We start from the raw sequence: 23399 nt of genomic DNA on the forward strand, positions 1-23399 counted from the left end.
TAGAAACACTATTTTCACATACTTTTATTTCCACGGTTCTCCTCTAGCATTTTTTTTACATTATTATTATTATTTTTTTACATAAGAACAGACTGTTATACACAGATATTGAAGCGGGGGCAGAGGGGTGAGGGAAGGAGACGGAAACCATACAAAATGGTGTCTACTCAAGCACAACAAAACCTATGTGTATAAAACTGTGGAGGCACCAACCACTACCTCGATCATTTACTTTTTTAAATAGATTAATAAAAATACAATCTTTTAAATGGACCTTTAAAGTGGGCTGCAGAATTAAAGATCTAGAGGCGTGACGGCTGATCAGTGATGGAGGACGATGAGGGTCGATGGAGGAGGGAGAGGCCACGTTTGGGTCGCTCCCCCCGCCAAAAAAAGAGAAAATAGCTTTTATCTTTTTTTTTATAAAATGGCACACAGCAACTAGCGCTGGCTACTTTTCACTGTTCACCATAGAAATTTACACTCAACGTGATAAACGACGGCACACATCGGGGAGAAAGAAAAGTAAAAGTCTGGTGGGTTTGTGCTGCTCTCCGTGCTGTAGTGCTTCATGTTAGACGTGTTGTAGAGGAGAGAGCGAAGGAGAGAATGGATGAAAGAGTGTTGGTGAAGGGGAGAGCAGCATCAGACGGTGGTGGGACGGCGTCACGCTGGGAGACGTGGCGTCGGTCCGTCTGCAGAACCTCCTACAGTCTGAAGAAACGCGCCGGCTTCCACCACGACGGCCTCCGCAGCGGCTCATAAATACTTGTCTACGGATACCTAGCTAGGACATTTTTCACTCTTGCATAACACGGAGACCACGTACACGCAAACAAACCACCGATGTGTCTCTCAGAGGACACGCTGGTCGACCGTCCGGCTTCACCAGACTGATGGAGATCCAGTTTGGAAGCAGCACGGGGGGTAAGGAGGGCAGGTGGAGGGGTAAGGAGGGTAACGAGGGGCAGGTGGAGGGGTAAGGAGGGGCAGGTGGAGGGGTAAGGAGGGGCAGGTGGAGGGGTAAGGAGGGTAAGGAGGGCAGGTGGAGGGGTAAGGAGGGGCAGGTGGAGGGGTAAGGAGGGTAAGGAGGGCAGGTGGAGGGGTAAGGAGGGGCAGGTGGAGGGGTAAGGAGGGTAAGGAGGGCAGGTGGAGGGGTAAGGAGGGCAGGTGGAGGGGTAAGGAGGGCAGGTGGAGGGTAAAGGGTAAATAGGGGAGACGGGGACAGCCCTCCTGGAGTCAGAGCTCGGGAATGTCGTGTGCCTTCTGTTTTCTTTTTAGTTTGCTTTTAAAAATAGTGTGTCGTTTTCAAATCACAGATCCGTTAATAACCTGGCTGAGGTGGAGCCAACATGGCCGCCCTTCCAGCTCAGGTCAGGGAGGTCAGTTACCAACGGCCCCCCACCGGCAGCAGGGAGGTCTTCTGAGGCCCCGGCTGGCCGCCCGTCTGCCGGCCTCCTGCCCGGCGGCGGGTGAAGCGGTTATCTTGGACTTGGAGGATGGAGCCATGCACAGAGTGGCCTGTGGGATACGTGGAGAGCCTGGAGCTAGGGCCGCCCGGGACCCTGTCATCTGTTGGCCGGGAAGTAGTTGGGGTCCAGGTAGTTGTAGCCCGTGCTCTGAGGCAGGCAGTAGTCCCTGTCCAGAAAGGGTTCCGGCTGATAGACCGGCTCCAGGTGGTGGGTCGGCTTGTGGGTCTCCGTCTTGAACAAGCTGCAAGATAAAGAAAGGAAACTCTTCAGGCCTCTGCACACTGATTTTAACAATCCTATACATCTGGTGCTTGGAAGAAAAGGAAAGCCGTCTCCATAGACATGACATTAGATCAAATAAAATAAAACGCTGGGAACAGGAAGAAACGATGAATGAGTGAGACTTTATCTGGTTCTCTGCTGGTTTATTGAACCTTCACACAGGATACTGTGGGCCGTAGCCAACGCCAGAACAACTAGAAAAACCCCATAACTTAGCTCCAGAATAAGTAGAAAAACCCCATAACTTAGCTCCAGAATAAGTAGAAAAACCCATAACTTAGCTCCAGAATAAGTAGAAAAACCCATAACTTAGCTCCAGAATAAGTAGAAAAACCCATAACTTAGCTCCAGAATAACTAGAAAACCCCATAACTTAGCTCCAGAATTAGCCGCCGTTCCCAGCTCTCTCTACTGCTGACTCTCAGCCAATCAGAGGTGAGCTAACTAAACATGGCGCGTTCACTGACATTCGGTAAATCTCGAACTGAACAATAAACACTGAAACATCAACAAACTCATCCAGGTCCTGGTGATCGTAGGAGAAACCAGACGGACTTCTCTGGAAGACGTTTCTAGAAAGTTTTTAGAAATGTTCCACCTTTACAATTTAATGACGCACAAAACAACAAAACAAGACATGAAACGACAAAAACGAGACCCAAAACAACAAAAACAAGAAACAAAACGGAGGTGAGCTAATTTAACATGGCATGTTCACTGACATTAGGGAAATCTGGAACTGAACAATAAACACTGAAACCTCAACAACAATATCAGTCCGTTACAATATTCTGTTATCTTCTAGTAAAATGATTCATACGTGCATGAAAGTCGTTGGTGTTCATGACTTTATGAAGAACTGATGATATTGTGATGGACGAACGGCTTCTGTTACATTTTCACCAGAGTTCTGACTTACATCGATCCGTAGGAACAGAACTCTGATGTAAATCAAGGACTTCCTGTAGTTGAATATCATAAATGCTCCATGGTCGCTGATCACCACAGGCGTCAGTTTAGGGGGGGACGGTGGGGATGTGTCCCCCCCACTTTTTGTCAGGGGTCATTTTGTCTCCAACACATTCAAATTCTTCACATGTAAGCCGTTGTAAACCCAGTTATTTTCAGTAGTATAGAAAATTCTGACGCTCCTGAACGCACCATCCGCACTCGGCCGAGAGTTGCACAGACATGCAGCACACCTTCATGAGGTAAAAAAAAAAAACGCGCAGATGCTAAATTTGCGCCTGTGCCAAGTGGAAGCTCCGACCAGAGGCGTGCAGGGGCAAAATGTCGGCCCGGGAGAATTAGTACTATAGCGGCCCACAGACCCCTCTACCTGCATGTACCGATAGCTCAACAGCTTGATCCTCCGCCTTTAGTGCGGTGGTGGGGAGTTCGAGTCCAGCTTGTGACATTTTGCCGCCGTTCTTCGGCATTTTCTCAAAGCGCTGTGGTCTCCATCCCCCCCACTTTTAAAAACAAACTGACGCCCTAGCTGATCACCACATTACTACTAGTCTCTTCTTGTCTTTTAATACACCAAAATACAGTACATGACGTACATCTCATATAATGATAAATCAGTGTTTTCATCTTCCTCGGTCCGAATGAACTCCATCCTCAGAGAGTCACTCACCAGTCGGAGCAGTTGGAGCAGAAATCCACGGAGTTGTCTGGTGGACAGTCCTGACAGTGCCACCGAACTCCCTGGATGGGATCTACGCCGCAGACGTCACACTGCACCAAACAAACACACAAACAAACACATCAAACCACCGAGGCCTTCAGGACGGTGTTCAGCTGTTCCTGACACATGAATCTCTGACCTCCTGATTCATATGAAGGAGTACCAGAATAAAGTGTAGCACTAACACTGTGATACTCAAACACTACACTACCCTCTACCGTGGTTGTTAATCTAGGTGCAAACTTACACCCTCTGGGGCCAATTTCATGCTTGAAAATGTCACAAATCAGAATAATTCAGTGTGTTATTTATGGATTTCCAAGCTGCAATTAAAGTCAACTTTTTCCACTGCCTCCTGTATTTTTGTGGACACTTTTTAAATAGAGTTTGCTCTGTTTACTCAGCAGTAGTAACTGGTGTTCTGTACACAACAGGGACAATCTTTAAACCCTTTGAGCTCAGGAAATGTTTTCATTCTTCCACACATGTTTAGGGCCTGTGTTTGTATTCATGTCTGCCTTTAATGTTGTCGTCCTGATGTGCTGAGGTGCAAAGTCCTCACCTTGTAGCCGACGTGCCGCACCCCGGCCTTATCCTCCTGGATCTCCTGGAGCTTCTGTTTTTTCAGCCGCTTCAGCTCCAGAAGCTCTTTGTACTCCGGCAGGTTCCTCAGCTCCACAGGAACGCTCTCCTCATCCTGTAGGAGGCACACAAACAGGAGATGACTGATAGGCATCAGGACGCTCAGACAAAACACCCCGACACGGCTCCCATCTGATAACGATACTCTCTGGATGTTTTGTACCCGGCTGACAAATCTGCACCCAGTATTGATCAGTCTAATTTTAGCTGAACACAGCAACATATCCAGAAACACCAGTACAGGTTTTCTTCTGTTTGTCTTGTCTCAGTACAGATCGTCTTTCATCCAAAGGGAAAGCTTGGCGTCCTACACGAAGGCACCGACTGTCTGCTGCACTGCAAAAACTCCAAATCTTACCAAGTCTGTCTTATTTTAGTCCAAATGTCTCATCTCACTTGATTTAAGATAAATTCATTTAAAAAGTGACATTTCAGCAGAGGGAAGGACCTGTTCTAAGACAACGCATCTTAAATATCTTGTTTAGTCAAACAATCTGGAAATTATCTTGCTTTGAGTTGAATTTTACAAGAAAACTCTAAATAAGTTTAACCTTCATGTCGTCCTGCGGGTCAAATTAACCCGTTTTAAAGTTTGAAAATGTGGAAAAAAATCTATATTTTCACAGTGAAACTTCTGACGTCCACATTTTCAACATTTTGGGGAAATTTCTGAACATTATTTAAGTGGAAAAAAATGTTTATGAAGAACATTCACATAAAAATCAACCAAAATCCAGCGAAATTCGCTGGATTTTGGTTGATTTTTATGTGAATGTTCTTCAGAAAATATTAGAAGTTTTACTGATATAAATGTAATCACTTTAGATATTTTTACTCATTTTTTGGAAGATTTTTACTCATTTTTTGAAAATATTTACAAGAATTTTCTTGCCAAATTTGGGGGATTTTTTTTAAAATAAAACTTTTAAGGAATTATTGTAATTTTCTTCCTGAAAGTTTTGCAAATTTTCAGAAATTTGAGGAAATTTTTGCTGATTTTTTGGTTTTTTTTCAGGAAACAATATTTTTTGTTGCCCATAAATGAGGACAACAGGAGGTTAAATATCTCAAATTAGGAGGTTACATGAAAGAAAAAAAATGTATTTTTGAGGGAAAAACTGCTTCTTTTTTTTTAGCATGTCTGGGTTATTTTAGGACACCTAAGCTTGACAATCCTGGTAAAATAGAGCTTAAAATAAGTTTTCCCAGCTAATTATGAGATTTCAATATTCTAAATATCACATCTTATTTCAAGAAATTTTACCAAGACATTTTCACATTTTCTATTAGCAGATTTTTTTTTTTACTTATTTCAAAGTAAAAGTTTCTTGAAATAATTTTTTTTCTTGTTTTGACAGGGGCATTTTTTCCAGTGTACTTTCAGTCACTTTCTTAATTTTATTATTTATTTTTTACCGAACCAGTTCTTGACAGGGAGCAGCTTTGTGAGAGTCCCGCTAAGTAGTTCTCAACAGACGTTTCATTCCTTCCTGCAGACAGGTCCAGACCTGGTGAAAGCAGGAATGACCGCGGCCCACGCTGGCAGAACCTTTACGACTTTACTTGGTTCTGTCGGTGTGAGAGGTTTTGTTAACGCGCCGATGGAGACGGCAGCCTGTGTTCTCAGCAGGGCGCGGCGACCTGGTTTTACTTAAAGGTTACGGCCATCAAAGGGAAACGGAGAGAGAAATGTCAGCGCTCCGATAGCGTCAGGAGTCGCACGGTTCAAACGGAAGGAGAGGCGAGGCTGCCCGGGCGTCCCCGCTCTGCTTCAGTCTTTTTCAATACTACAAGTCGGCCATGATTGGAGTGGGTAAAAAAAGATGATCAAGAGCCAAATGCTTCATGTAACCCAGAGGGACTGAAGTGGAACTAAGAGGAACAGTCTGGATGGCAGCATGTGACAGGACTGGAACACAGCTGCAGTGATTCTGCCCCGTCTGAAATGGATTTATGGAGTCAGGTACTAAACAAGCTCATAAACAACAGAACCTACAGCTTTTACTGGTCACTGCGTGCATCAGGAGACAGAGAGAAGGGAAGCTACACAGGCTAATGATTAGTTTAATTCAGCAGCGACACAAAGCAGATCCTCTGTGTTATTAGACGGGGAAGAACTGGAGACGGGAACTCACTTCCAGGATCTTGGGGTTGTTTTGGACTCCAACTTCAATTTTTACCCTCCTGTTGTCTTCATTTGTGGACACCCAAAAAATATTTTCTGTGTCTCAAAAAACATTCCCCAAATTTCTGAAAATCTGCAAAATCTTCAGGAAGAAAATTCCAATAATTCCTTAAAAGTTTTATTTTAAAAAAATAAACAAATTTGGCAAGAAAATTCTTGTAAAATATTTCAAAAATAGAGTAAAATTCTTCCAAAAAATCCTAAAAATATCTAAAGTGATTACATATATATCAGTAAAATATTCTCTTCAAGAACATTCACAAAAAAATACATTTTTGTGAATGTTCTCAAGAAGCATTTTTAACATTTCTTTTTTCCCCACCAAAAAAATCTTCAAAAATGTCCCAAAAATGTTGAAAATGTGGACATCAGAAGTTTCACTGTGAAAATACATACATTTTACCCACTTGAAAGTCAATTTTGCCCTGCAGGACGACACGAGGGTTAAAAACACATCAAAAAGGCCACCAATAAAACTTTAAACAAATTCCGCCTTCCATAACTACAGAAGTTGGTAAATCCTCGCTCCACTGCATGATCCTTTCTCACATCGAATACTGCTTCACTTCCTGGTGTTTGAGATCTAAAACTCAGTGAACAGCTTTAGAAAAAAACCATCAAGCTGACTGACAAAAACTCGCAGTCATTTCATTACTGTGGAAATCTCAATTTCCAAGCTTTACACATCTGTAACTCTGCATGTTTTTCTCTTATGTGTTGGAAATGAGCCTCGTGCTGAATCTGGTGTAAACTATTATGAGATGTACTTTCATTAATATGCAACGTCCCGTCCAAATAAATAAAGAAAATTAAAAAAAAAACAGCCAAGTACCAGAATCTGGTTGATCAGTAGCTCTCATAGATAACCAGACCGGCTTTCATACGGTGAGAGGTGAACAGTGACTGACCGAATCCTCAGCAGACGGGTCCTGAACGCTGTTGTAGTAAGCCGAGCGCTCGTCGTCGTCGTCCATGTAGACCGGAGGCTCGTAGGAGGTCAGGAAGGTGGACGGCCGGTACAGGTGCTTGTTCAGGTGGTGCTGCCTCTTACTGGATGCCTGGACGACAAACAGGAGCATTCATCAGCCAACCTCAGTCAATAACTATTTACTGACAAAAGCTGCATTTGAGCTAAAACTCCTGATCACTTCAACACATGTCTGTCGTCGTACGGTAGCTCAGCTCTCATTTTCCTTCCATAACCGGCTGTCCTGGTCTAACCCTCATGTCGTCCTCGACCCGTTTTAAAGTTTAAAAAAAAATATATTTTCACAGTGAAACTTCTGATGTCCACATTTAACATTTTTGAGAAATCTTTGAACATTTTTTGGTGGAAAAAAAATGTTAAAAATGTTTAAGAACATTCACATAAAAATCAACCAAAATCCAGCAAAAATTCGCTGAAAGAAAATATCAGACATTTTACTGATATATATGTAAACACTTAAGATATTTTTAGGATTTTTTTGGAGGATTTTTACTAATTTTTTGAAAATATTTACAAGAATTTTCTTGTCAAATTTGGGTGATTTTTAAATATCAAATTTTGAAGGAATTATTGGAATTTTCTTCCTGAAGGTTTTGCTAATTTGCAGAAATTTTGGGAATTTTTTGATGAAATTTTGGATTTTTTTCAGACAAGGAAACAATATTTTTTAGTGGCTGTAAATGAGGACAACAGGAGGATTAAAAAGTGATCTTTCAATCTGCTAAATGATTAAAAACTAGAAACCAAATAATTATCTAATGTAATGCAACTTCAGCTGTAATAAACACGCCAAAGAAAACTGTGAAAAATAGCTTTTTTCTTTCTTTTCATTCTATTTTATTACTTGTTCTACATATATTTATCCATGTTTGTTTTATTTATGTTACTTTTCTCTAATTTCTTGTTTTTTTTTTTCACTCTATTCCTTACGCCGCTGTTGCAAAAGTTTTCTGACTCTTTGTTGAAAGCAAACTGTTTTGCTTGGTGCATTTTACAGCTGAAAATCTTGACGTTTCTATTATGACAACACAACATTTAGACTTAAGGACTCTGTACTGCACCAGTACAATCTGATTCTTTGGAAATCACAACAACATCAGCATCGCTTTAAGACACGGCAGCACAGAGATCATAAAGATAAACTCGAGGAAAATTAGAAAAACTTGACATTCCATCATTTGTCCACTTGAGAGCAATAGAAAGCAATTTTTTCAGCATCCCATTTTCTTACAGAATAAATACTTTAGCCACGAGGTGGTGTTTATAATAAATCATGACACAAACACCATTTATCTGAAAGCTGATGTATAACAATATTACATTAACTGCCCAGCTCTAACATTAACGAACAAATCCGTACCTCCACACCAGATTAGCCATTCATTGTGATTAAGGATTACCTTTTTAGTGTACATGCAAAGGTTGGGTGTTCTTCCAGGCACGGGGATTCCAGCTTTTGTCAGTTTGATGAAGTACTTTTGAACCCTGCTGGCAACCTGGAATGTTTGAGCGGGAAAATGGCAGCGTTAATCATTTCCTACAGAGAAACAGCTGCTTGGAGTAACTGAGGTCACACGCATGCATCATCCAGGGGGGGCAGTTATTGTACGAATCAGTTCGCCTTTTAACACGGACGCGCTCGTGGTGAAACGCTTCGCTGCAGTTTGTTTCCACAGTAAAGGCAGAGTCACAAAAAAAAGGAGCTGACGGCAGAATAACCGGTAAAACACACAACTGGAAAATGTTGTCGGCTGGAATCGCACGGCTTCATCAACGTTAGATTTAGTCACATGTAAAACACGCTGAAGATCACCGATTCTCTGAGGTGAAATCTTCAATGTTAAGATTTAAAAAACATTTTCTGAAATACAGGAGGTCCTCGATTTATGCCACAGTTCCGTTCCTACCTAAGATGATTTTCACCGTAAGTCGGAACCCAGGTGAAAACAGAAGCCGTTCCGTGCATCACGACGTTGATCAGTTCTTCATAAAGTCATGAATACCAGCGACTTTCATACACGTATGAATCATTTTACTAGAAGATAACAGAATATTGTAACAGACTGATGATGTTGTTGATGTTGAGGTTTCAGTGTTCATTGTTCAGTTCCAGATTTACCTGATGTCAGTGAACGTGCCATGTTTAGTTAGCTCACCTCTGATTGGCTGAGAGTCAGCAGTAGTGAGAGCTTGGAACGGCAGCTAATTCTGGAGCGAAGTTATGGGGTTTTTCTAGTTCTTCTGGAGCTAAGTTATGGGGTTTTTCTAGTTCTTCTGGAGCTAAGTTATGGGGTTTTTCTAGTTCTTCTGGAGCTAAGTTATGGAGTTTTTCTAGTCCTTCTGGAGCTAAGTTATGGAGTTTTTCTAGTCCTTCTGGAGCTAAGTTATGGGGTTTTTCTAGTTCTTCTGGAGCTAAGTTATGGGGTTTTTCTAGTCCTTCTGGAGCTAAGTTATGGGGTTTTTCTAGTCCTTCTGGAGCTAAGTTATGGGGTTTTTCTAGTTCTTCTGGAGCTAAGTTATGGGGTTTTTCTAGTTCTTCTGGAGCTAAGTTATGGGGTTTTTCTAGTTCTTCTGGAGCTAAGTTATGGGGTTTTTCTAGTTCTTCTGGAGCTAAGTTATGGAGTTTTTCTAGTCCTTCTGGAGCTAAGTTATGGAGTTTTTCTAGTTCTTCTGGAGCTAAGTTATGGGGTTTTTCTAGTCCTTCTGGAGCTAAGTTATGAGGTTTTTCTACTTATTCTGGAGCTAAGTTATGGGTTTTTCTGGTTATTCTGGCGTTGGCTATGGCCCACAGTATCCTGTGAGAAGGTTCAATAAACCAGCAGAGAACCAGATAAAGTCTCACTCATTCATCACAGAGGGTTGCTACAATATGTTGACCTGTTTTTACATCTTGACCCATGTTTGTTCCCAGCGTTTTATTCTGTCTAATTTCACTTCCATGAAGATGGCTTTCCTTTTCTTCGAAGCATCAGAAGAGTCTGACTTACGCTGGGAGCCATAATGAAGTAGGGCTGGACACGAATATCCAGAATATCCGAATTCGTTCGCTACGGCACTATCCAGATATTAATTTTGGTATCCGAATATTCGGGCCAGCCCTATAATGAAGGACAAAAACTTAGTGAATGTAGCACAATCCAAGGTGGAGTACAACTGGAGGATGTAAACAAATCTGTCTGATAGCACCGTGTGACGACGTATTCATCCGCTCATCAACTAGCTCCACATAACCAGTTCTGACGTAACGATGAAGCGCCGTCGGTCGATGACATCGTAAACCAAGAACTTCCTCCATGTGGGTAATAAATGCGGCTCTGACACTCAGACTAGTATTATTTTTTTGTGGTTGATGTTAATTCTCCATCACCTGTTTTGCTGTTCGATTGCCGAGCTCATCTGCAATTTTCTGCCATCTTCTGGACTCGACTTCCTCAGGAGGGAACTTGACGAGAAGCTGCTCCAGTTTTTTCTATTAAAACACAGATCATCAGGTGAAAACCATGTAAGGACAAACGTCGTGACTGCATAACTGAAAACAGGTATCAATTGACATGTTTTTATCAGAGCCATAACTGGTCATCTGAAATCAGAAAGTCAGATACACGATATCTAGAATAGATGCAGTAAAAATGAAAATCTACCTGTCAAAATTTAAAATAAGATAAAAGATTTTGCTTTGTATGTGCTTCACAATTTCAGATAAAATACAACTTCCTCATATTTACACCTAAATGCTGATTGGTTACACAACAGGAATAGTAGCCAATCAGAAGGCGCTCTGTGTGTGTTACGTCGCTCAAAACCGCGGATTCAATTTTTAAAATAAATGAACATTGGGTCGAATAATTGGACAGCCCAATTATAAGTCAATCCCCAGTTAGTAATACTCTGCACCGATCAATATGATTTAGAACAAAACAGATTCACTCAAAAACAGGCGGACAGCACTACAGCACCGAGCGACACACATTTAGGTTGTTTATACAGAAAAATAGAAGGAAAAAAACAACAGTTTCTGAAAGTAAAAATGAGAAACGGCATCTAGAAATGATTGGCTTTTAAATGCCGTTTGTATTTTGTTCTCCTTATGTGTGTGTGAGGACAATCGTGTTACTTGTGGATGGTTTAATGACAATAAAACCCAATCAAAACAAACAACCCCCCCAACTAATTACGCCGAGCTCATAAAACACGACGCTGAATCCTGCACTCCTGCTACCAACCTGCTCTTCCACAGTCCACAGCTGGTTAAATGTGTCAGGCTTGTTCGGGTGACAAATCCTCCCTCTGATCATCTGTCAGGAGCACACAAGTGGCAGGCATGTTAAAAGACTGACACGAGACAGGAATAACGGGCACGCCGCTGTTTGAAGAGGATCTTTACACATGAAGCTGCTGAATGTTTGACAGAGAAAGAATCGCTGTCAGACGTGACTGGAGATGTGTCGATGGGAGGACGCAGAAAAACAAGCAAGTCTTTTTGACTGACAAACAAAATCCTGTTAGAATTCAGAGGGAGTAGACTGGAAAATGCTAATGTGCTTACACAATAAAAACAGGGAAGGCAACAGAAACAATCAAGGAGTGGTTTGCTCCGTGCTAACTGCTCTGCACCGTCTAATCCCAGCAATCAATTAAAAGTGAAACCTCACTGCCGGTACCAGGCGGGAAAGGAGATGCAGACAACAGAGGATGAGATATAATCAGAGGGGAGGGAGAGGCGTGCTCCTCATGTTTCCATAGATACCATCTTTTGTGTTCGCATGTGCTGCATGCTTAACTCTGCCGAGAACTAAGAATGAGAGAGAGGAGGTTGGAGGAGGTGTAAAATGGTAATAACCTGCTGATTTGTAGGACGCCATGCAGGAGATCGTGACTCACCAGCTACAGTTAGAAATGGATGTCAGAGCTGTAGTGAATGTTTCAGTGCTAAAACATACCTGCGTTTGCCCACCGTTCTCTGGGGCGTCACTGGTGGGTAGAGAGGAGTACATGGTGGAGGATTCGCCTTCTTTCTTGGGCTCAACGGGACTTTTTGGTCTAAGAGGCAAACCTGAAGTGGAGCGACAGAGGAGTCTTACGGGTGTTTCTTTTACGAACAACGCAGAAAATACGGGCAAACACAAATCGCCGTCAATTCTGAACTCACACGTGCCTTTGTCGAAGATCAACTTTAGCCGCCTAGTTTTGCGTTTCTTGTCGCAGAATTCTCTCTCAAAATCGCCAAGGCCTGAGGTGTACTGCTCCCAAGCAATGTCAGGGAGCTGGACGACGCGCTGAGGACACGGCAAGCCCAGATTCACCTGAAGGCCGGCAGAACCAAGGATTAAAATCCACTAACCAGCCAATAAAGATCATGTATTGAATGTCACAATGGAAGAGAAACCGTCCATCAGTCAGGCCTACTTTTAAGTTTAAAGGCCTCTCCACACTCTGTGATTTTAACAGTCCAATAAGCTCCCAGCTCGCTACCCTTTACCACGTGAATCTAATAATCTTCGGGCAGGACGTGAAGTTTGCTCTGTGCAGACTGCACGATGAAAATGCAGCTGAATTTCAGAACGACGATGTATGTGAGTCAACATGAACACGCAAGAATAAAACGTCATAAGCGTGCGCCGTCCACCCATGAAAATAAACAACCGAAGCATAAACGGAGCTCCTACGATCACAGGGAAACTAACCAAACATGAGCCCTACAATCACAGCGAAACTAGCCAAACATGAGCCCTACAATCACACGGAAACTAGTCAAACATGAACCCTACAATCACAGGGAAACTAGCCAAACATGAGCCCTACAATCACAGGGAAACTAGCCAAACATGAACCCTACAATCACAGAGAAACTAACCAAACATGAGCCCTACAATCACAGGGAAACTAGCCAAACATGAGCCCTACAATCACAGAGAAACTAGCCTAACATGAGCCCCACAATCACAATGAAACTAGCCAAACATGAACCCTACAATCACAGGGAAACTAGCCTAACATGAGCCCCACAATCACAATGAAACTAGCCTAACATGAACCCTACAATCACAGGGAAACTAGCCTAACATGAGCCCTACAATCACAATGAAACTAGCCTAACATGAACCCTACAATCACACGGAAACTAGTCAAACATGAACCCTACAATCACAGGGAAACTAGCCAAACATGAGCCCTACAATCACAGGGAAACTAGCCAAACATGAACCCTACAATCACAGAGAAACTAACCAAACATGAGCCCTACAATCACAGGGAAACTAGCCAAACATGAGCCCTACAATCACAGAGAAACTAGCCTAACATGAGCCCCACAATCACAATGAAACTAGCCAAACATGAACCCTACAATCACAGGGAAACTAGCCTAACATGAGCCCCACAATCACAATGAAACTAGCCTAACATGAGCCCTACAATCACAGGGAAACTAGCCAAACATGAACCCTACAATCACAGGGAAACTAGCCTAACATGAGCCCTACAATCACAGGGAAACTAGTCAAACATGAGCCCTACAATCACTGGGAAAGTAGCCAAACATGATCCCTACAATCACAGGGAAACTAGCCAAACATGAGCCCTACAATCACTGGGAAAGTAGCCAAACATGAGCCCTACAATCACAGGGAAACTAGCCAAACATGAGCCCCACAATCACAATGAAACTAGCCAAACATGAACCCTACAATCACAGGGAAACTAGCCTAACACGAGCCCTACAATCACAGGGAAACTAGTCAAACATGAGCCCTACAATCACTGGGAAAGTAGCCAAACACGATCCCTACAATCACAGGGAAACTAGTCAAACATGAGCCCTACAATCACTGGGAAAGTAGCCAAACATGAGCCCTACAATCACAGGGAAACTAGCCAAACATGAGCCCCACAATCACAATGAAACTAACCAAACATGAACGGAGCCCTACAATCACAGGGAAACTAACCAAACATGAGCCCCACAATCACAGGGAAACTAGCCAAACATGAGCCCTACAATCACTGGGAAAGTAGCCAAACATGAGCCCTACAATCACAGGGAAACTAGCCAAACATGAGCCCCACAATCACAATGAAACTCGCCAAACATGAGCCCTACAATCACAGGGAAACTAGCCTAACATGAGCCCTACAATCACAGGGAAACTAGTCAAACATGAGCCCTACAATCACTGGGAAAGTAGCCAAACATGATCCCTACAATCACAGGGAAACTAGCCAAACATGAGCCCTACAATCACTGGGAAAGTAGCCAAACATGAGCCCTACAATCACAGGGAAACTAGCCAAACATGAGCCCTACAATCACAATGAAACTAGCCAAACATGAACACTACAATCACAGGGAAATTAGCCAAACATGATCCCTACAATCACAGGGAAACTAGTCAAACATGAGTCCTACAATCACTGGGAAAGTAGCCAAACATAAACCCTACAATCACAATGAAACTAGCCAAACATGAATCCTACAATCACAGGGAAACTAGCCAAACATGAATCCTACAATCACAGGGAAACTAGCCAAACATGAATCCTACAATCACAGGGAAACTAGCCAAACATGAATCCTACAATCACAGGGAAACTAGCCAAACATGAACGGAGCCCTCGCTCTGCTGACATTTATGCATTTCTAGAGAAATCCCAAAAAACGGAAAAATCCTTCCATGCTTCGTCCTGTTTCGTCCAGTTGTGGTCTGAGCTGAAGGACACATCTAAAAGGCTTCTGCTGCCACAACTCTAACATACCTGTTCTGATGCCATTGCCGCTGTAAATCATCTATTTGTGTTTACTGATCAGTACGTCGTTCAATCCTGCATTTCTATTGGTTAGTTAATTGTCGTAGGTCCAGCAGCATCACACTGTGAGACAATCACCCCAAATTTCTGACAGTCAGAATTTTATGGCAGCTTGTCTTTAGTCGCCATGACAAAGGTCATCTTTGAACCCGTATCACAGTGTGACGTAGAACCACCTATTTAGAGCTAACCCAAAGATATTGCCACCATTCTCTCACTGTTGTTATCTTTGGTCTGGGACGGCTGAAAATCACACAGTGTGCAGAGACCTTAAGGAAAGTCGATATTTTCTGGGTGTGTTTTGTACTCAGTGCTTTTATAACCTTCTCTGCCATGAATAAAACCATTCAAATCAGGGTATTTTTTCTTCTGGACGCTCCCATCCTGTGTGCACAGCCCTTCTGTATCTCCGTTACCCTTTTCTGCAGCTGCTCAACAAAGCTGACGGGATCGGCGAGCGCCTCTCTCTGGTGTCGTGCCAACGTCTCCAGGTCCAGGATGGCCTGGGTCCGCTGGGCCTCCAGAACTCCGATGGTCTGCAGCAGCCTCTGATAACTGTCACACAGGGAAGCAAGGTTAGAGAGGAGCAGGGAGGAGGCGCTGCTTACATTATTTAACCTGACACTTGCAATGCGGCAGTGCATCAAACTTTCAGACCACAGGCCATGCATTATTCAAGCACGGTGCTGGGAGCCTAAACAGTTGCAGAAAACATGACCCAATTTTCAACATTTTCCACCTATTTTGCAAATAACACTTTTACAGGTGTTACGACTGTCTTCTTTATTCACCTAAACCTGCTGCATAGCAAATACTTAAGAGTTACTGTTCCAAAGTAGTCCATCAGGGACGGCAGCTACACAAAGAGGAACACACTAAAACACCGCTGTGATCTGTGACTGTGTGCACGTCTCGTACTTCACAGTAAATATCAAAACATTTTGCATAACAAACACTTTGGTTTCGCAGCACTTGAGGATCCCTCAGCTCTGTAAAAGTCCGACCTTTTCACTCACTCTGGGGCCACAGGAGAACTGCAAACTGAGCTGTCAAAGACTAAATGTGGTTCTGACCCAGAGGCCTTACAGTGAGCAGAGCTGGAGGAATCGGCAGGAGTGTGACAGCATCCTACATGCTATAAGCTAATGCAGGTGCTCAGTGGAGCAGAGTGGATCAATCTCTGCTAACACAACATGAATGAAAATCAATGCACAGGACACAATTTATTCGACAGCTGCCAGCGGTTTAAAAGTCCTACAAGCGAAACAAGTCTGACAAGTCGACTGCGTCTCACATCGTCTCTTTGACCCGAACATTGGTTTGTAACATGCAAACTAAATCTGTCTCTGCAACAGTGGAAACCAAACTACCACTGCACACATCCTGTACTACGGGCTGATTACGATTCAACGCAGGAGCTCTGAAAAGGAAAGCAGCAAGCAGCTAACTTCCTCGAATGAACAGATGATCTGTGCATTAATCTGTTTTGGGGAGAGGAGGAGGCCTTGGCTCTGCTCCTCCACACTCTGGACTCCCTCCAGGTGTCCGGGGACAAGTCTGGTGTTCCATTGCCACCTACTGGGCCGCAGGTTCACTGGCAAACCGTGGTGCCAAATAAAAACCGGCCAAGACAAAAGCGCTGCCACATTAATGCTGGATAATTAAGAACTGCTTGTTGTATTAAAGACAAGGAGACATTTGTCAAATATGAGATGTTCTGTACACACAACATCAATCTCGTCCGTGTCAATTCTCCACATTCAGCAACTCTAAAATGCGCCGTCATGCTTCCATAAAAGTGACTCCTGGCTGCATCGATCGGAGGCTTCACAATCCTCCTTACTCAGCACAACCAAACCCTGGCATGTCACAGAAACTTGATCGAATTACCTCAGAATACGAGAGCAGTGAAGTCTTATTCGAAAGCGGCTATCCAAAGTTGAAACGTTCGCCAATACCGGTGTGGGAGACAAAAAAGACCTGGGTGCAGTTCACCCGTCCACCAACATAAACAGCCCATCCGGCATGACGGCTAACAACAAAACGACAAACGAAGGTTAATCCTGCTCCTCAGACAACTCATCTGACAGAACGGAGAAATAGCAGAACCAATCAGGACACTAATTTAACATCCAATCTCCCCAGGCAGGCTTTGGAGTTAATACACACAATCACAGCAGCAGATTGAAGGTGGAAATTAAACGCTGCAACATGTAAAACCTAAACAATGAGGCGGGAGCTATACTTAGACGCTCACCAACACGTCCTCAATTACCGAGGAAAGACTCCCAGAATAACGGAGATAATTAAGCATTCTGTGCATGTGTGGGCGGTGCAAAGAAGTAGACTTCTAATGACAATTCGGTGTCGTCTTCTTCTCACGTTTGTTTTTGTGCGGTTCTGCTGAAGGAAAAGGCCAATCAGTGTGCTTTTTATTTAGATTTACATCCAACTCTGGTAGCTGCACGGCGCCGTCCCAACAAACGACTCAAAGCTGTTTTCAGCTGCAAGAACTTGAATATTTAACCACGAGAACCACCCCGATAGAAGCTCTTTCGTGTTATCTGCCGGGCTAACACAAACTGTCCAGTAACTCCAGGTTTCGGTGCACTCTGATCCTACATCACGACAGAAACAGAATTAGGGGTCGTTCCTCAAGTTTCTAAAGTGAAGCGTCACCCCATAAAATGCTATCCAGGTACACCAGCCGTTTACGAAAGACAAAAGTTTGGCAAAACATTAACGGTTTGCGAGGACAAAACTTCAGTTGGAAGTAGAGCTGCAACAGTATGGCACTGTTAAATTACCAGCAGACTCTTTTCACGACTAGTTTAACCCTTTAAGCTGCAGTCAATTCCAGCCATTTTCAGTACAAAAAAAAATCGCTAATATTCTATTTGTAAATAAAAAATATGACGAGAAATACAGGGAGTATTGGACGCGCATTGCGCGGTGCATTTCCTTGAAAACGACCGATTCGTGGATCATATACCGACTTCAAGACATGTTTTGGACAAAATATCTTACTGGCTTGTTTCGTCTGGATGTCCACGGTTGGATTATGGAATATTTTCATCTGTGTGTAATAATGAACCTGGAAATGTGAGTCGCACTGTGTACGTTGAAGCCGTGTATAGAGAACGGATGGATGGATATTCGTTTTTGTCGGACAAATGTGTTTTTCTCACCCGCTGTGGTAATCGCATCTGAAAGTGGTTTATACCGGCGGATTCATGAGAATCTAAGCTTTCCATCGGCGTATAGTGTTTGTATAATCGTGTTTGCAGCCTTCGGACATTCTTTAAATTCCTATGCAAATTAGTAGGTGTACCGCCGGCGGTACACTGAAGCTTAACAGGTTAATGTAATGTTATGAGAAAAAACAGCAGATATTCTCAGATTCTAGCTTCATAAATGTGGGTTATTTTCTTATGACAACAAACTGAGCATCTTTGGGTTGTGGACAAAACAAGGCATTTGTAATCATTGTTTTAGGGTTTGCAGTAAGAAAAGTGTCGTTTCATATGTTTTCTCCCTCTCGTCTTTGAGAGGACTTCTAATGATGAACTGGGAAAGTTTTTCCTCTTCTTTCCACTAACATTCATTCAAATGAAACAATCTGAGGTTTATAGGAGAAAACAACTACTTGATTTAGCTGTCAGACATCCACCCTGTGAGGAGATGCTTCATTTTAACCCTCGTGTCGTCCTGTGGGTCAAAACTGGCCCGGTTAAAAGTTTGAAAAAAAAATATATTTTCACAGTGAAACTTCTGATGTCCACATTTTCAGGAAATCTTTGAACATTTTTTGGTGGAAAAAAAAAGAAATTTTAAAAATTTTTCTTACAAATATTCACAAAAAAAAAAAAATCAACCAAAATCCAGCGAAATTTTACTGGATTTTGATTGATTTTTTGTGAATGTTATTTTAAAAATATTTAAAGTTTTACTGATAAATATGTAATCACTTTAGATATTTTTAGGATTTTTTTGGAAGAATTTTGCTCATTTTAAAAAAATATATTTATAAGAATTTTCTTGCCAAATATGGGGGATTTTTTTCAAATAACATTTTTAAGGGAAACTTTTAAATAATTACTGGATTTTTCTTCTTGAAGGTTTTGCAAATTTTCATAAATCAGGTTTTTTTGCTGAATTTTTGGATTTTTTTTCAGACAAGAAAACAATATTTTTTTGATGTCTATAAATGAAGACAACAAGAGGGTTAAGGAGTCACAAGTAAAACAGGATGAGGCTGGTTTTCATGTAACAAATATTAAATTAATACTAAACTTAAAAGGAATACTCGAGGTCCAAAGTGTTCAGCATCTTCCAAACATCAGAAAACAAACTTCACATCGTCTCTGGATCATTCAGAACCACAGATCAGAAATTATCCCAGATACACTGATTAACATGTGAGCAGAACCTCTGGGAGCTGGAACATACTCTTTGTTGTGTTTCAGAGCCAGGTGGTCCGACTCAAAGTAATACACGTCCGGCTCCTCCTCCTCTTCCTCCTCCTCTGCAGCCTGGCTTCGGCTCAGCTCCTTGCTGCCCTCTGTAGAGCCGCCGTCAGGCTCCTGACTGGAGGGGCCCACAAAGTCTGAGGGAGCAGGGCCCTCCACCATGGGACAGTCCTCCTCCAGTCCAACCACCACCTCTCCCTCTTCCCTCAAGGGACCATTGTCTCTGGGAGGAGAGCTGGGCTTGGAGGAGGAGGCTTTGCTACCAGCCCTCCTGGGTGAAGTCCTCAGGGTGTATCTGTGTTCATAGAGCTCTGTGAAGGAGGGGGACGTGCTGGGTACAGAGGGGGAGGGGGATGCTGTTAGTGGGGGTGTAGTTTCTCCTGAGTTGCTGTTGTTGATTGGACTACTGTTCATGTTAGTGGTGGAGGAGGAGGAGGAGGCAGCAGCTTCGTGTACCGGCGTTAGCGGTCGGCCGTTGGCGCCGCTCTCCGTCACCTGCTCCTCATGGGCCAGACACAACGAGTCCCCCACCACGTCCACCTCCATCTCCTCCACCTCCTGCTCCTTAGCCACCATCAGCTCAGGTACAGAATCCTCCAGAGCACCCTCAAACGGCGGTGCAGATGAGGCTGATTCCCCTGAGCCAGAGGCCTCCGTCTGCTCAGGGACAGAGTTTCTACAAGGCACAGCGGGGTCCGGGGATGAGGGCGCCCCCGTCTGGCTGCCGTTGAGCAGCAGCGGGAAGGTAGCAGAGGAGGGATCCACACCAGGCTCTTTAGTGAGTGTGCAAGATTCCTCTGCTTTATTATCTCTGAGTCCGTTAGATGCCTTGTGAGCATTCTGGGGCTGAGTAGCTCCGTCACACTCCAAACGACCATCCTCTGCCTTCCCCCCTGCCGGCTCGCCTTCCTGCTTACCGAGGAGGGGTGAGGCAGGAGATGTGTCAGCAGAGTTTTGGTTGGGTAATTCTTCACAACCGTCCTTGCTAGGCTCTGGGACAGAGACCAGACTTTCAGGTTTGGGAGGCTCAGGGTCCTCCTCCTGTCCCTGAGACTCCCCAGAGCGGGAGCAACGCTTGGCCCTTTTGATTTGAGGAGAGGCATCCCGCACCCCCTTCCCTCCATCACAGTTCTCCGACTTCTCTGGGCTAATGTCTTTTCCTAAACAGGACACGCCCCGTTTCCTGGAGCCAGTCCACTGATCGGCCTCAGCGGGAGAAGCGTTGGAGTCAGTTACCCTTCCCGACAACAAGGCTTGCTGCTGGCCGTCTTCCGAGTGAACGACCGGCTTCTCGTCCTCGTACGAGTCCTGTCTCGCTTCCTGCTGTGACTCCTGTTTAACATCTCGGTTGGCGTCCTGCTTGGCGTCCTGCTTAGACTCCTGCTTGGACTCCTGCTTGGCGTCCTGCTTAGACTCCTGCTTGGCGTCCTGCTTAGACTCCTGCTTAGACTCCTGCTTAGACTCCTGCTTAGACTCCTGCTTAGACTCCTGCTTAGACTCCTGCTTAGACTCCTGCTTAGACTCCTGCTTAGACTCCTGCTTAGACTCCTGCTTGGCGTCCTGCTTAGACTCCTGCTTGGCGTCCTGCTTAGACTCCTGCTTGGCGTCCTGCTTAGACTCCTGCTTGGCGTCCTGCTTAGACTCCTGCTTGGCGTCCTGCTTAGACTCCTGCTTGGCGTCCTGCTTAGACTCCTGCTTAGACTCCTGCTTAGACTCCTGCTTAGACTCCTGCTTAGACTCCTGCTTAGACTCCTGCTTAGACTCCTGCTTAGACTCCTGCTTCTTCTTGGGTGAGCGGGCCCTCGGTAGCGGAGACACGGAGGTGTCCTCTGGCTGGGCGATGCTGCGGTTCCTGAGGGTTCGACCACAAAAGTTCTCATCCAATCCATTGAGCCCCACTGATGACCTTGTGACGCGTGAGGACCGGGAGGCGGCCATACTATGGCGGGTGCCTACAGTCTCCTCATCCTGGTGCTCTCTCCTCTGCAGCAGAATGTGGGCACCTGAAAGACACACAGATACAGACATACGATCCTCGTTAAGTCAACGTGATCGCCTGAAAATTGCCAACATTTCTAGCGCAGTGATCACACTGCAGCTTGAACGTTGCCACAGCTATCAGTATGACGGGCGTCACGAGCAGGCTGTGCTAAAAATGAACACATGAGCAGCATCCTGTGGCGTTTCAAACAAAAGCGTCGACCGAAAGCTTTGTTAAGTACTGCTTAGGTCATTTCTCAGCTCACACCGGAGGGGTATTGATTTCTTCTGTCCACAGGCAAAACTAGATGTCTTGTAGCAGGTCTGTGCAAAAGGAAATAAATTCAAAAGGTGGAAGACACAACAGGAAACAATGGGGTCAGATTTTCTATCAAGTCTAAACAGCCAATCACATCACAGTTCTCTTCAGATATTCCTAAATGACACAGCTTTGAGGTTCCTCTGTGCGTGCTTTGTAACCCGATGGATAAGGTGAATACAGCTCAGGAAGCATTTCAAGTCATGAAAAGACCCTAAAGCAGGCAAGCCGGTGATTTTCAAAAAGGTGAAAACCATTTCTAATGTCATCACCCAGGATGTGTATGTCTGCCACAGCCAGGCACTTTTCTATCTCCTCCCTGCTGAGATTACAGCTTTTTCTGTGTAAAATAAATGTGGTTTAGTGGTTCACTGATTTCTGACACAGAAGCCTCACTGTATTTCTTACATCCAATTCAGCAGAGATAGCGCTGCAGACAGAGGCTTGTCATCACCCTGTAGGCTTTTATCTCTTTAGAACAGGTGTGCCAGCGGGCCAACAGGCTGCAATCCTCACAAAACTTATCAGAACGCACAAAAATGTAAATGCTCCAAGAACAAGGAGTCTACAGAAGGACCGACAACGAACTTCCTGATGCCATTCAAGGAACAACAAAGCCTCCAAATACCGGCTCAGCATGTCGCCACGGCGTCCTGCAGATGAACATACATGAGTGTGAATTACAGCCCAAGTCTTGCCTTATGGTGTACACAAGAGAACTAGCACCACCTAAACGCTGGACAGCACTGGATATCTCCATGCTATTCACTCCATTATCCATTTCACAGATAATAGATGTTTTTCATGCACTGCAAAATTTAAATAAAAGCTGTGTCATGTAAACACCTTAAGCAGATTACTTTACTCACAGAGCATTAAGGCTGTCAGTGAGGCAACCATAACTTGATTACCAGAGCCGGGTTAGTCATCAACATACATGCAGAAACACACAAACACAGCCAGCTTAATCTGGTTTCTCTCAGTATTTAGATTCTGCACACAGAGCATAAAGGTCATGGAGTGAAGCAGCTTTCATATTTCAAACTTGCATTAAGCACTGGAAAAAAAGCCCCTCTCAAAACAAGAAAATCTTTCACCTTGAAATAAGTGAAAAAAAATCTGCCAATAGAACGAGTGAAAATGGCTTGGTAAGACTTCCTGAAATAAGACGTGATATTTAGAATATTGAGATCTTAAAATTAGCTGGGAAAACTTATTTTAAGTTTTATTTTACCGGGATTGTCAAGCTTAGGTGTCTTAAAATAAGTCAGATACACTTAAAAAAAAAAGCAGTTTTTCCCTCAAAATAAGATTTTTGCTTTCATGTAACCTCCTCATTTAAGATGTATTAACCCTCCTGTTGTCTTCATTTATGAGCACCAAAAAATATTGTTTCCCTGTCTGAAAAAAATCCCCAAAAATTGGCAGAAAAATAATCTTGAAATTTCTGAAAAAATTGCAAAAACATCAGGAAGAAAATTTCAATAATTCCTGAAAAAAATCCCTTGAAAGTTTGATTTTAAAAAAAATCCCCCAAATTTTGCAAGAAATTTCTTGTAAATATTTTTT

At 43.5% G+C, this 23399-nt stretch overlaps 1 protein-coding gene across 2 annotated transcripts; it reads right to left on the bottom strand.

Moving 5' to 3' along the window:
- Window positions 1–21534, bottom strand: zzz3 (zinc finger, ZZ-type containing 3). Of its 2 annotated transcripts, none has more exons than XM_051952918.1 (11): window positions 19512–21534; window positions 15479–15617; window positions 12415–12562; window positions 12200–12312; window positions 11483–11554; window positions 10627–10728; window positions 8660–8755; window positions 7180–7329; window positions 4007–4141; window positions 3394–3494; window positions 1–1713 (listed from the first exon to the last, which is right to left on the bottom strand). In XM_051952918.1, the coding sequence occupies exons 1-11, from the start codon at window positions 21467–21469 to the stop codon at window positions 1569–1571; spliced, it is 3159 nt and encodes a 1052-aa protein (XP_051808878.1). In that variant the 5' UTR covers window positions 21470–21534; the 3' UTR covers window positions 1–1568. The 2 variants fall into 2 exon arrangements, with proteins under 2 accessions (XP_051808878.1, XP_051808877.1); XM_051952917.1 differs by having other exon boundaries at window positions 12409–12562.
- Between the last annotated feature and the right edge of the window lie 1865 nt (window positions 21535–23399).

This window comes from Acanthochromis polyacanthus, chromosome 9 (genome assembly GCF_021347895.1).
Source record: "Acanthochromis polyacanthus isolate Apoly-LR-REF ecotype Palm Island chromosome 9, KAUST_Apoly_ChrSc, whole genome shotgun sequence".
Lineage (NCBI taxonomy): Eukaryota > Metazoa > Chordata > Actinopteri > Pomacentridae > Acanthochromis > Acanthochromis polyacanthus.